The sequence below is a fragment of the Vigna umbellata genome, chromosome 7 (assembly GCF_029865625.1).
Source record: "Vigna umbellata cultivar VRB3 chromosome 7, Vumbellata_1.0, whole genome shotgun sequence".
Classification (NCBI taxonomy): Eukaryota; Viridiplantae; Streptophyta; class Magnoliopsida; order Fabales; family Fabaceae; genus Vigna; species Vigna umbellata.
Genome location: NC_142171.1, coordinates 25,595,389 through 25,607,875, shown reverse-complemented (window position 1 = coordinate 25,607,875; position 12,487 = coordinate 25,595,389). Strand labels below are relative to the sequence as shown.

The 12,487-nt window shown below is 32.6% G+C and overlaps 1 protein-coding gene and 1 pseudogene across 1 annotated transcript; one reads left to right on the top strand and one right to left on the bottom strand.

Moving 5' to 3' along the window:
* Positions 1-549: 549 nt before the first annotated feature.
* Positions 550-4,430, bottom strand: LOC148195569 (patatin-like protein 2). The gene is made up of 7 exons (XM_088094675.1): positions 4,222-4,430; positions 3,286-3,464; positions 2,755-2,914; positions 2,521-2,667; positions 1,344-1,592; positions 1,058-1,227; positions 550-880 (listed from the first exon to the last, which is right to left on the bottom strand). The coding sequence occupies exons 1-7, from the start codon at positions 4,396-4,398 to the stop codon at positions 760-762; spliced, it is 1,203 nt and encodes a 400-aa protein (XP_087950801.1). The 5' UTR covers positions 4,399-4,430; the 3' UTR covers positions 550-759.
* Positions 4,431-6,100: 1,670 nt separating this feature from the next.
* Positions 6,101-6,855, top strand: LOC124822625 (uncharacterized; annotated as a pseudogene).
* Positions 6,856-12,487: the final 5,632 nt, after the last annotated feature.

The following is a 12,487-nucleotide window of genomic DNA, read 5'->3' as shown; positions in this document are numbered from 1 at the left end:
AAACTTAAAACAAAATAACCAATCAAATCCAAACTCATTTTTCTTCTTAATATTAAATATTTCATCCTATATATATATATATATATATATATATATATATATATATATATATATATATATATATATATATATTCTATCTTACCTTTCTAATTACTAATATAATTGATTTTTTCTCAAAGTCTTATTTATAATTTCTAAATCACATTTAATAAGATGTAACGAATTATCCACTACTTATTTTCGCCATCATTAATTTTTTTTTTTACTTTCATTTTATTAATATAAACTGTATTTTTTTAAGGATATTTTTTGTAATTACTTTTCCATAAACCTAATTTTCTTAATGTAATCATTGTTTTATATAATATACAAAGACAATTTTTTATACACAATTTTCTTAAAACTCTATCAATATATATAGTAATCCATAACTGTGTTCAAATTGTAGTAATTGCTTTTAATATTACTGCAAAAGTTGTGTAGTGACATATGCAGACTGCCTATGTTGCCCTAAATAAATAATCTCAATCTCACACAAAAGAAAAGCAATAATAATCAACTATGAAATATCATTGATTGATAGGAGTTACAAAGAACTCCAAAACATCCATATTCTTTTATCCATTGTCCATGCAATCAGGAGTTGCTTAGAACCCTAAAAGCATGAAACATTATTACAGCAAACATGACAGTAACACACAGCATAATAGAAGGTCATCATAGTGACATTTATTCATACAAGTCACTAATTAACAGAGCTTAAGCTGCTGAGATTCGATTGGAATTTGCTTCAACAGTTCCAATAAATGGTCTTCTTCCCTTTTCCATAGATTTCCTTTTCAGACGCAACAGCCTCTCAGCATACAGTTTATCAGCCAACCTTAGTCAAATTGAAAAACAAAAACAGAAATTGTCTCTCACAGTCAGCATTCAATGATGGGTAATCAATTGGGTCATTTTGTAACACCGACAACCTTACAAACATAGAATTTCTACTTCTTTCTAGCTATGGCAAGAGAAAAGACTTAAACTTTTGCACAACACACTGTGTACGAACCTGTCAAGAGCTTGAGCATTTGTTTGGTCCAGTGGAACTGGTACAAAAGTATTAATATTCATCCTGCGAACACTCTGGGACAACAGGTTCTTTCCAACCTTTTCAAGCTTATCCATGTTTTTGGGTGAAGCATCGTCCATTTCTTCCATAGATGGATCAAGGTTATACTCCTGTAATTACATCGTCATCATGTAGATTCAATCTCTACTTGTTCTAAGAAAACTCTCACTACAAAAAATTATTCATATTGTGTAGTTTAAAATCAGTTTTTGTAACTGATATTTACCTCAATTCGAAGGTAGTTATCCTGAGGTACGAGGCCAGAGAACATTGTGGCAAGGTAGTAATGGGTCATGTCTGTACTATACAAAGCCTCACTAAAAACATCAAAGCTGTTCATTAGCCATCCAAGTTGACACACGCCATCAAAAATGCCACCTAACTTGTTATTTGCTGTTATTCCAGTTCCTAATGACAGCAACATGATTTCTTTGTTCCCAGTGTGTTGTATCACTTCACTCACAGCCACCAAAGCCTGTTATCAAATTTCATTTCATCTTCCCAAACTTCTCATTCATCATATATGTTCATATGCATTCCAATTAATTCTGAATGCAACCTTTCAGTTAAGAGTTACTTTTATTATGTAAAAGAAACATGTTAGCATACTATAACAGGTTGTGGGTGTTACATTCACATTTTAGTTTATATCTATGGTTTTTAACCTTTGCTTTTAGGTATGTAAAAGGCTACAGCACTCAAATACCCCTTTAATTTATGTTTTTTTTTATTATGTATATATATACTATTAATATTGATTCTAAATACTTTTAATTAATTAATTTTTTTTACTTGAAAATGTCTCTTTCTTATTATGGTAGAGAAAACAGGGATAATCATAAACTACATAATCAATATCCTCTTTAAACATTTGCTAAATAGGTGAGAAGAAATTAACTGAAATAAATTATTAGAATTAATATTTTGAAGAGTGTGAATCAGTTGACATTATACACTAAACAAAGATAAAGGCAGGATTATAAATGAATACTTTTGAAGAACTTCAATAAACATGTTTTTAGTCCTCAAAATTAATGCTTTGGTTCAGCTTATATACTGTAGTAAAAGCTTACAAACATCCATCCGATATTTTTTCTTTTGATTCTTGATATTTTATTTTTGTTTCTGTAAAATATTTATTTCTTTGTTTATTTTGATCTACATAATACTTTTATTTCAGATTACTCCCTTTGAAAAAAATTCACAGTGACTAAAAACAAATAATCTATATATTACAAGGGTTGAAAAATTAGAAAAAAAGAGTGAACAAAAATATGTAAAAATAAACTCAAGTTATTCATATATCCATCCACGTGTAATAATATATATATATATATATATATATATATATATATATATATATATATATATATATAAAATTTAAGTTATTGATGAATATTTACTGGATTGTTAGCAGCCATAGCACCATCGATCAAATCAAATTTAACACCATCGTTCTGAAATTCGTGGGATGGAAGATAAGTTGGTGCAGCCGAAGTGCCAAGACCTATATCTGACAGTTTCGCATTCAAGTAACTTTCTGTCTTCAGCTGCATCATCCAAGAACACCAAAAATATTCAATTTTTTAACACATTTTCATGAAAACATGTACACAATTTTATTATAAAATGCTAACCTTGTAGTTTGAGAATATAACTGGTTGGATTTTCTTCTCGTCAAAGGTTGGTATTACCACGTTCGTCAATGTCTCGTTCAGTCGTGTTTCTCTCAATAACTCAACAGTTTTTTGTTTTAAGAACTCTCCATCGTATTTGGGACAAGTTAACGAATGTTGTCTGCATATTGTTGCATCGCAAGAGTCAAAACGTTTAACAAAAAAGTAAAAGAGATTCATCTTTTAAATGAATTTTTCTCCTACAATACTTTAATTTGAAGAGTGTATTAACTCTAATTAACACCGTATAACATAAGAATCCCATAAGATATCAACGAAAAATATACATTTTTCTTTGACAGATTCCTCATCAAACACATTCCTCAAAACTTAGGGATCAGCGTATGAACATAGTTATACATTATTGTTATACCAAACCCACAAAGTGACATAAGATAATTAATTTGGTCTTAGAAAGTTGTTTCAACTTTGTAAGATAAACATAGTTATATCAACTGGTGTTCCATTATTGTTCAAGGTTTATACTCATACCTACGAAATATTTCGGGACCATTTTTCTTGTAGAACTGTACGACTTCCGATGGAGTAAAGAGAGGTTGATGGGAGTGAGATGAGTTTGGAGCTGCCAGCATAAGAGTCATGAGTCCACCAGTGCTTGTTCCTGATATTACATCGAAATAATCTGCCAACGATGTTCTTGGATCCTTAGCCTGCATCAAAAACACAATCTCATATGTTGCAATTAATGGTTAAAAAGTGAGTTTAAATCTAATTCAATCCCACAAAACCGGTTTATAAGGTGAAATTTGCACCTCACTTATATATTATAATTTAGTCTTATTTCTAGTCTAGTCGATGTGAAACTTCCAATAAACTCTAAAATATATTCAACAAAATCAAATTGTAGATTCACTAGAGAATAACATCGTTCGAATTATACACAAGTTATTATTAAATTCATACAAGTAGGGGTCTTCTGAGTGATAGTATTATCATATCTCACTTTTTTTTCTACCCTATTTTATCTTTTTTATTTTCTTAAGCAAACTATATAAAGCATGCATGTTAACACTCCAAAGAGAGCACTAACCATTCCAAAAAGTTATTACAAGAGTTTGCAATGAGACATCTGTTTAAGGAAATTATATATATATATATATATATATATATATATATATATATATATATATATATATATATAATGTGTGTAAACACTTCCATTTCCTCTTCATATGTTTCTTCTCGGGGAGAGTGAACTAAGTATTAGTTCTATGTAGCTTTTAAAGAAAAGTTTTTCATAGGCGAAAACTATAAGGATTATTAATAACTTTGCCTAAAAAGCTAACATTCTTTCATGAAAGGATATAGTATCAACCAAATCTTTATGGGAAGAATACATACACAAATTTTAAAGCTTAAAAGGTAGGAATCCACACACAGTGATAATATATATAATAGAAAAGGGACCTTAAGAGCCTTGTCCAAGTAATCAAGAACAGTTGCTGGAATAATTCCTCTTATGCCACCACCATCTATGCTTAGAATGGATACATGATCTCCATAGCTTGGAGGTGGCAATGGTGTATTGAATCCACCATTGAAGTGGCTCAGAAACACCAAACCAAACAAAAGCAGTAGAGACATTGTCTAAGTGTTATAAGAGATAGAATGGAAGAAGGGTGTGGAGAATGAAAAACTTGAGAATTCATCTCTAATGTGGAGGCTATTTATAGACTTGTTTTGCCACCATGCAATTAAAAAATTAGAAAAATAGTCTCAAATTTTATTATTATAATGCTGGTTAAGGCTTGCACAATGTGAAGGTCATGCCTAATTAATTGGGACCACTTAAGTATAATTATATTATTTAAAAGTTAATACAAAAATTGTGAACCAGTAAGAAATGAAGAGAGTTTTGGATTAATATTAACATAAATATTGTTCATAAAAATCTTCTTAGATACTTAGAGTTTTTTCTTATCAAGAGAAAAAATAATTCACATTAGACGAGTTTATTCACATATTGATTAGATGAGCATACTAAAAAACATTACACATGTCTAACAATATTTATTAGACAAGTTTTTTATATACTAATTAAATGAATATAGCAAAAAATATTATGAGTAATTTCATACATTGATTAGATGAGTCTAAGAATACACATTAGACAAGTATGTCCATACATTGGTCAAACGAAACACACATTAAATGATTTTGTCTATACATTGATTAGAGTCTAACAATATATATTGGATGAGTCTCTCTATACATATATTAAATGAATATATTAATACACATTTGACGACTTTGTCCAATTTATGATTAGACAAGTCTTTCAATATACATTACTTAAGTTTTTCTATACACTAATTACATGAGTTTAACAATATACATTAAACGAATGTGTCCTTATACTAATTAAATGAATCTAACAACACATATTAAATGACTTTGATCATGTATTGATTAACCTAACAATTTACATTATATCAGTTTGTTCAAACACTAACTTATATTTTTAAGAAGTCAGTTCTACATATTTATGCATATTATTCTTTATTATACTTTTAGAGTTTACTCTATTTTTGCATATTTTTTATCTTTTATATTTATTCAAAGTCGTATCTATATATTTATAGACATATTGACTTTCTAAACCGATAAATTATTTTTAAGGTTAATTTTATTCAAAACTCAATTATAAACTTTAAAATATTAATTATTATTTTTTTAAAACTTTAATTCTCTTTTAATAATATACAAATTGTAAGAATCTAGATATATGTGTTTTAAAAAATGAGACAAATTATTTTATTTTAAAATAAGTAGATAATATAATTAGAATTTCATATACTCGTCTCATTACTTAAAATATAGTTCATCTCTCTAGAACTCATTCTATAAACTCTCTCTACCTTCTCTCTAAGTTTTCTTACTCCTTGATCATTTTATTTGATGATCAAGAAGTTTCTAGGATCACTATTGAGTTGTCTTCAATATCTATCGATCAATGTCTACAATCACTAGTAAAAAAAAGGTTTTTTAACGCGCTATATACGCCTCGGTTTTACTGAAACCGAAGCGTATAAAAGCGTGGTGGCATTATCGTAGTTTTAACGAAAGTATATGCCTCGGTTGTTCGGGCACCGATGCCTAAAGGGGGATACTTCCTCGGTTCTTAAAACAACCGAGTCAAAAAACTCTGATTCCACTTGCAAAAAGGACTTTTCACCTGACAACTTTTCTGATATAAAGGTTCTACCTCGGTTATCTGAGCAACCGAGGCAGTAGAGGAGGTGAGAGAGGGTAAATCTAATATTACCTTTTCACCTCCACATTTTCTCTCGACCCAACCACCTCCCTCCTCTCCGACTCACTCTCATCAACCACTGGCCAACCCCTCGTCCCTCCTCCACTCCTCCTCCATCGCCCCCCTCCTTTTCTTCACCATTGCCTCTGTCTCCTCCTCCATCGCCCCCCTCATTTTCTTCACCGCGCCCCTCCTCCTCCCTTCCCAACCCCAACGCCGCCGCCGTCACCACCACCAACAACCCCAACACCACCAGGCGACGCCCAATGGTGCTCCCTCTACGGCCTCTTCTACGGCCTCTTCTACCCCGTCTTCAAAAATGTCGTCGACAAGCTCAAGCCACACATCACCCTCTCCAATCTCTCCCTACCCTTCGACTGCATCATCACCATGGTCCTCTCCCGCCTCGCCCACGACCTCTCCGCCAAAACCCTCATTGTCTGCTACTCCCTCAATCCGTACCTCGTCTCCAAAATCACCAACATGGTCACCGGCCTCCTCGCTACTCCCTCGATCCGCTACCTATTGGTCACCGCCGCCTCCTCGAGAGCACCCAGGCCTTCGAAGAACTCACATCCCTCCCCAACATGTGCGGCGCCATCAACACCACCCCCGTCCACCTCCAACAACAACCCTAACCTCAACCCCTACCGCTGCCGCTACGACTACTCTCTCTTTTCCTCCAGGCCGTCTCCGATCACAAGATCTTCTAGGACATCTGCGTTAAGGCCCCCGGCGGCACCAACAACGCCACCTACTTTTGTGACAGCCGTTGTCGTTTCCCTTGACTACACTAGTGAACAGAGCAAGTTTCTATCTTTTTTCTCTTTCTTTTCTCGGTCTTTGATCATACATGTAAATTTGTTTTGCATGTACAAAAAAAATTTGTTCCTCCTTTGATTCCTTGTAAATTTGAGGTTCTAAGGTTCGTTTCCAATCATCAACTGGTGATTTGTAGGCTTTTCTAAAACTCTTTGTCGTGGAAACTTTGGGCGACTGTATTAGAGATGTCATAGTTTTCCCTAAGTTAAGGGAAGCTAATTCGTTTTCATACATATATTTATTAGGAAGATTTGAAATTTTTTATTTAGTGTGCATGTAATTACGTGATAGCTTTTATGTGTTAAATTAATAAAAATAGCATATTGTGTGTGCTTAATTGGTGTGTTCTTGAGATTGACTAATATTTAATTATATTAGTGTATGTATGGTGAAATGAGAATGATTTAATGGTAAAATTGTGTTGATATTATTGTTGGTAAAAATGGGAGGTTGATATCCCACTTGTTGGTTAAATTGAGGATTGGTATACAATTCTTGGGAATATTGAATTTAATGTAGAACATACAATTTGGTAAGTGTTAGGGGGTGGTTTATGATTGGTTGACATCCTAAAATTCTTATATTATGAAGTTAGATTGAGAGAGAGCAACTGAGTTCATTTTCTACTTGTTTTAGAGTGAAATTAGGGGGTTTTGGTAAGTGAGTTTTGAAGAAATGGTGGTTGAAGAAAAATAGAAGTATGGGGATTGTTTTGAAGTCATTTAGGACTTGTTAGAGACCTTAAACTAGTAAAAATATGGTGTATTATGGAGTAGAGGAATTATTAGGGTGTATTTGCATGGTTTTTGGTCCAAAAAAGGGGTTTAGGGTAGTGAATTTCTAAGTGAGTAGGCCTGGGTTGAATTGGAGAGTTTATGGTCTATTGTTGAGTCCTTTAAGACTTGTTTATGCAGTTTGTGAAATGAAATAAATGTTAAAAGAGGTAGAGATGAAGTGACAAATTTGAGTAGAGGGCTTAATTTGGTTTGAAGTGACAAATTTAAGTTATAATGGTGTTTCCAGGGATTTCTTAGTGTTTCTAGGGTCCTAGAGAGTATTAGAAGTTAGGGGTGAAGTGTTTAGGGTCAACGAAATAGAGGTATTGAATCTATCATTGCACTGAGGGCTAGTCTGGGCCCCAACTGTCGGGTAGTAAGGCGTTGAGCGCTAGTCTGGGCGCTAAATCTCGGGTTGCTGAGCGTTGAGCGCCAACCAGCAGGGTTTTTCTCAAGGTTTTTTGGTGTTTTGTAATACTTGTCTCGGCTGTTTTTTATTCTTTTGTTGATGTTTCATGGTTGCATATGTTTGGATGCAATGTGTAATGAGGTTATTAAAGTATTAATGAAATATTGTGAATGGGAATTCCAAGGAGGAATCTCTTATTGGTGGTTATATGTGGGACTAGTATAAGTTATAAGTGTTGGGTCTATCGAGGAGGAGGTTACCCTGTGAGTTACACAAACACCAATAACATCTGAGCCAACTATATAAGGGATCGACACCACTCTTTACCCAAAACCTTAAGGCAATGGGTTAATGGGTCTTTCATTTTTTATATACTGCTCTACTTTATCATTTCTATCCAATGTCGGACTTAGACTCACACTTGGATTCCCAGCATCTCCCCCTTAAGGGTGAGTCCCTTCCACATAGGTACACTCCTCCTCTAGCGGAAGCATTTCCAACTGTTGTATCTTAACGAAACTCGCTTACTTGGATACCCTTTGTCAGGAAGACTTTCGGTATAGAGATCATTATACTCGTTTGAGCCGGTCACCAAGACAAACCATCGACTTTGATACAACTTTTGGGTCTATCGAGGAGGAGGTTACCTTGTGGGTTACACAAACACCAATAACATCTGAGCCAACTATATAAGGGATCGACACTACTCTTTACCCAAAACCTTAAGGCAATGGGTTAATGGGTCTTTCATTTTTTATATACTACTCTACTTTATCATTTCTATATACTGCTCTACTTTATCATTTCTATCCAACGTGGGACTTAGACTCACACTTGGATTCCCAACAATAAGAAGTCGATATAGAGTTTATCCTGATACTCTAATGGTCATCCATGCTTAATTCGAGAGTGAAGAGTCATGTCGTGAGAGGAGCAAGAGGTCCTAGCTTGGGGTCCTTTCTTCTTCATTGTGGAAAAGGTCGTTTTTAAGGACTAACCTTGTGTGACAGCTTTGAATGGGTCAGTTGTTCCACCACATATGTGCAAAACCTTCCATGGCTTAACATTTATACTATATTGTAAGGGGTTTGGCCTATTCTAAGTCAGTAAGTGTGAATGAAAATGATGTTCTACTAATGGTGTGCTTGAAATTGTATGTTGAATTTATCTTAATATGTATAATTGTTTTACAATTAGCTTATCCTTTTTTGTATATTTCTTGGTTGTTTGTTCTATATGTGCTATCCTTTTAGGCGATGATATCTGGTGGGTGTGAGCAGAGTTTGATGATGTGATGGTTAAGTAGGTTTAGGTGGCCCTAATGTTTAGTAGATTTAGTATTTTAATTTTCTTAGTGTTTATCCTTTTTTTTGGTGATTTTTGAGACACCATTCTTATACTTGGTTTTGATACTTGTAGTTGTTATATATAAAGTTAGTTTTATAGTTACATCGAATTATTATAGAAATGATTTTATATTTATTTTCCAATCAGTTAACTAATCTATCTTATTAACTATGCTATATTTCCTTCATGGTTTCAATAATGTATTTGGGATATTACATAACTCAACATCTAGTCTTGTGCGTAATCAATTATATTAGTTATATAATTTAAAAGTTAATACAAATTGTTAACTAATAAGAAATCAGGAGTGTTATTAGATTAATATTGTCATTAATATTCTTCTTAATTGATGAAAATCTTTCTTATAGGATATTGGATGAGAGTTTTGTATTATAGGAAAAAAAAATCATAAATCTAAATATATATATAATCAAAGTGAAAATAGCATCATTCCCTAATTTTATCAAAGAAAAAAAATCGTTAAAATTTGAAAAAGAAAAGGAATAAAGAAATCCCTACAAGAATAATTGATATTACGAACGGTCCTAATTCATCGGTAATGTATCAAATTCGTCGGTAATTGTTATTTACCGACGGCTTACTGACGGTCAAATATCGTCGGTAAAAACGTTGTCAGTAACCTTTACCGACGGATATTTCAGCCGTCGGTAATTACCGAAGGCTTTTGACCTTCGGTAAAGTCGTCGATAATTACCAAAGGCTTATGGCCTTCGGTAAATCCGTCGGTAATTACCGCGATCTGGTTCATCTTCTTCTTCTTCCTTCCTCCCTCTGTGTCATTTTTTTTTCCGTTTTCATGAACTCCGCCACCAAAAAAGCATTACGCCAGTAACAAACTAATTTCCAAAGAATCAAACAACCAATTTATTTTCAATAGTTAAAATCATAGGGAATCATGGAGAGTTTCTCTGCAATTCTCAGATTTGTAAGAGAAATGTTCCTAATCACAAAAATCAACTTTGCAATGGATCGCCGGAAAAGTTGAGCTCGCAGGAAAAGTTGAAGTTGTCGGAAAGGCTGAAAAGTGGACAATGGTGGATTGCAACAAAGCAGCAGTGGTGGAGAGCAGTGGTGGTGGAGAGCAACGGTGGTGGAGAGCAGCGGTGGTGGAGAGCAGCGATGGTGGAGAGCAGCGGTGGTGGAGAGCAGCGGTGGTGGAGAGCAGCGGTGGTGGAAAGCAGCGGTGGTGGAGAGCAGCGGTGGTGGAGAGCAGCGATGGTGGAGAGCAGTGGTGGTGGAGAGCAGCGGTGGTGGAGAGCAGCGGCGGTGGAGAGCAGCGATAGGAAGAAGTATTACATTGAGATGGAGAGAAATGAGAAGGAGAAATGAGTGTTTGCCACATATATTGGCACTGGATGCGAAACTGGGCTGAAAATTTTCCGTTTTTTTACCGACGGTCAGAAGCCTTCAGTAAATCTGTCGATAATGTCGTCAAGCGAAATAATGGGTGGGAAAATTCCCGCTCTTTTTATCGACGGCCAAAAGCCTTCGGTAAATCCGTCGGTAATGTGCATGTCACTTACCGACGGCCTTACCGAAGACTTTTGATCGTCGATAAAAAAGCTGTTGGTACCGTCGAAAATTAAAATATATCGACGGATATTTATCTATCGGTAAAAATCCGTCAGTAATATTAATATTTTTTGTAGTGAATTAAACATGTGAAAAGTTTGTTTAAATATATTTTAAGTATCTTTCGATTCAACTTTTGATTTTGATTTTTATATATTTTTTATTCTTCTAAAATTTTAATTATTTTTTTAAATTTTAGTTTTAGCCATTGAATATTTTGTTTTTCAAACTCTAAAGGCACTATTCTATACATAAAATTAATGTTAAATTTAAGATAAATAAATAATACTTGAATTCGAAAAGAAAAAAATGTAAAGGTACTAGCATGCTATATAGAAAAATATTCAGTCCGGGTAACATCGGTTTCACTCCGCGTATAATTAAAAGTGCAATAGGATAATGGGAAATTCAAAAATAAAAGAAATAAAAATAATGATTTATACTTTTAGAAAAGATTATAAAAAGTTTTAAAAATAAAAATATAATTATATGATTTTTTTATAGTGGTTAAAATTTTTTTTATTTATATTCTGATATAATTTAGATTCCTATTTAAAATTTACGTTGATTTTATTTAAAAATGTAATGCATTTTTTTAAACTCTGTTTAAAATTTTCAAATAAATAAACTTTTGAGGGATGATTATCATTTTCATGTAAACAACTTTTATATTATTTAAAGTTGAAGTAACATAGTCTCAAAGCTCACCAAAATCGAAGAACGTTCCAAGATTCATACACACATATATATAAAATTAATCTGTACTAAGATTTTAAAACATTGATGAATTATATTCACGAAGTAAAACAAAAAACCATTTAAATCCGAACTCATTTTTTCTTCTCAATATTAGCCCTATTAACACATTTTTATTACAAATAATAAATAAACTAGTATTCATAGCTATTTTTTGAGTTAATCCTTACAACGAGGAAAGTGTGCAGATTGATTATAATGTATAAATAAATAACGTTTGACTTTTTAAAATAAATATATAATTTTGGATGATTATAGTACAATTTTTTTTCCTTTCTATATTCATATTGTATTTATTTGATATTTTATTCAAACTTTATGGGATTATTTTTTTTTATTAATTTCTACTATTATAATGGAAAAATATCTTATTTCATCGTCGTATTTCTTTTACATGTGATTAAATAAATAATTAATAAATATTTAGAAAATAAACACATTTTTTATATAATTTTGATAGAAAGATGAAAGATAATTTTATATATAAAACATATGACATAAAAGTAAATATAAAATTTTACTTTCAATACATAGGTACGAGTATTAAAATTGGCATAGGAGGTTTGGTAGATGAAGTTAATATTTTCAACTCATCTACTCTAATTAGGATGACAAATCAGATTTATTTAATAAGTAAAAAGTTATGATAAATAAGATTAACGTGTAATATTAAAATAGATTAAATTTTTGACTTATTTTTTTAATGTGTGTTTCGAT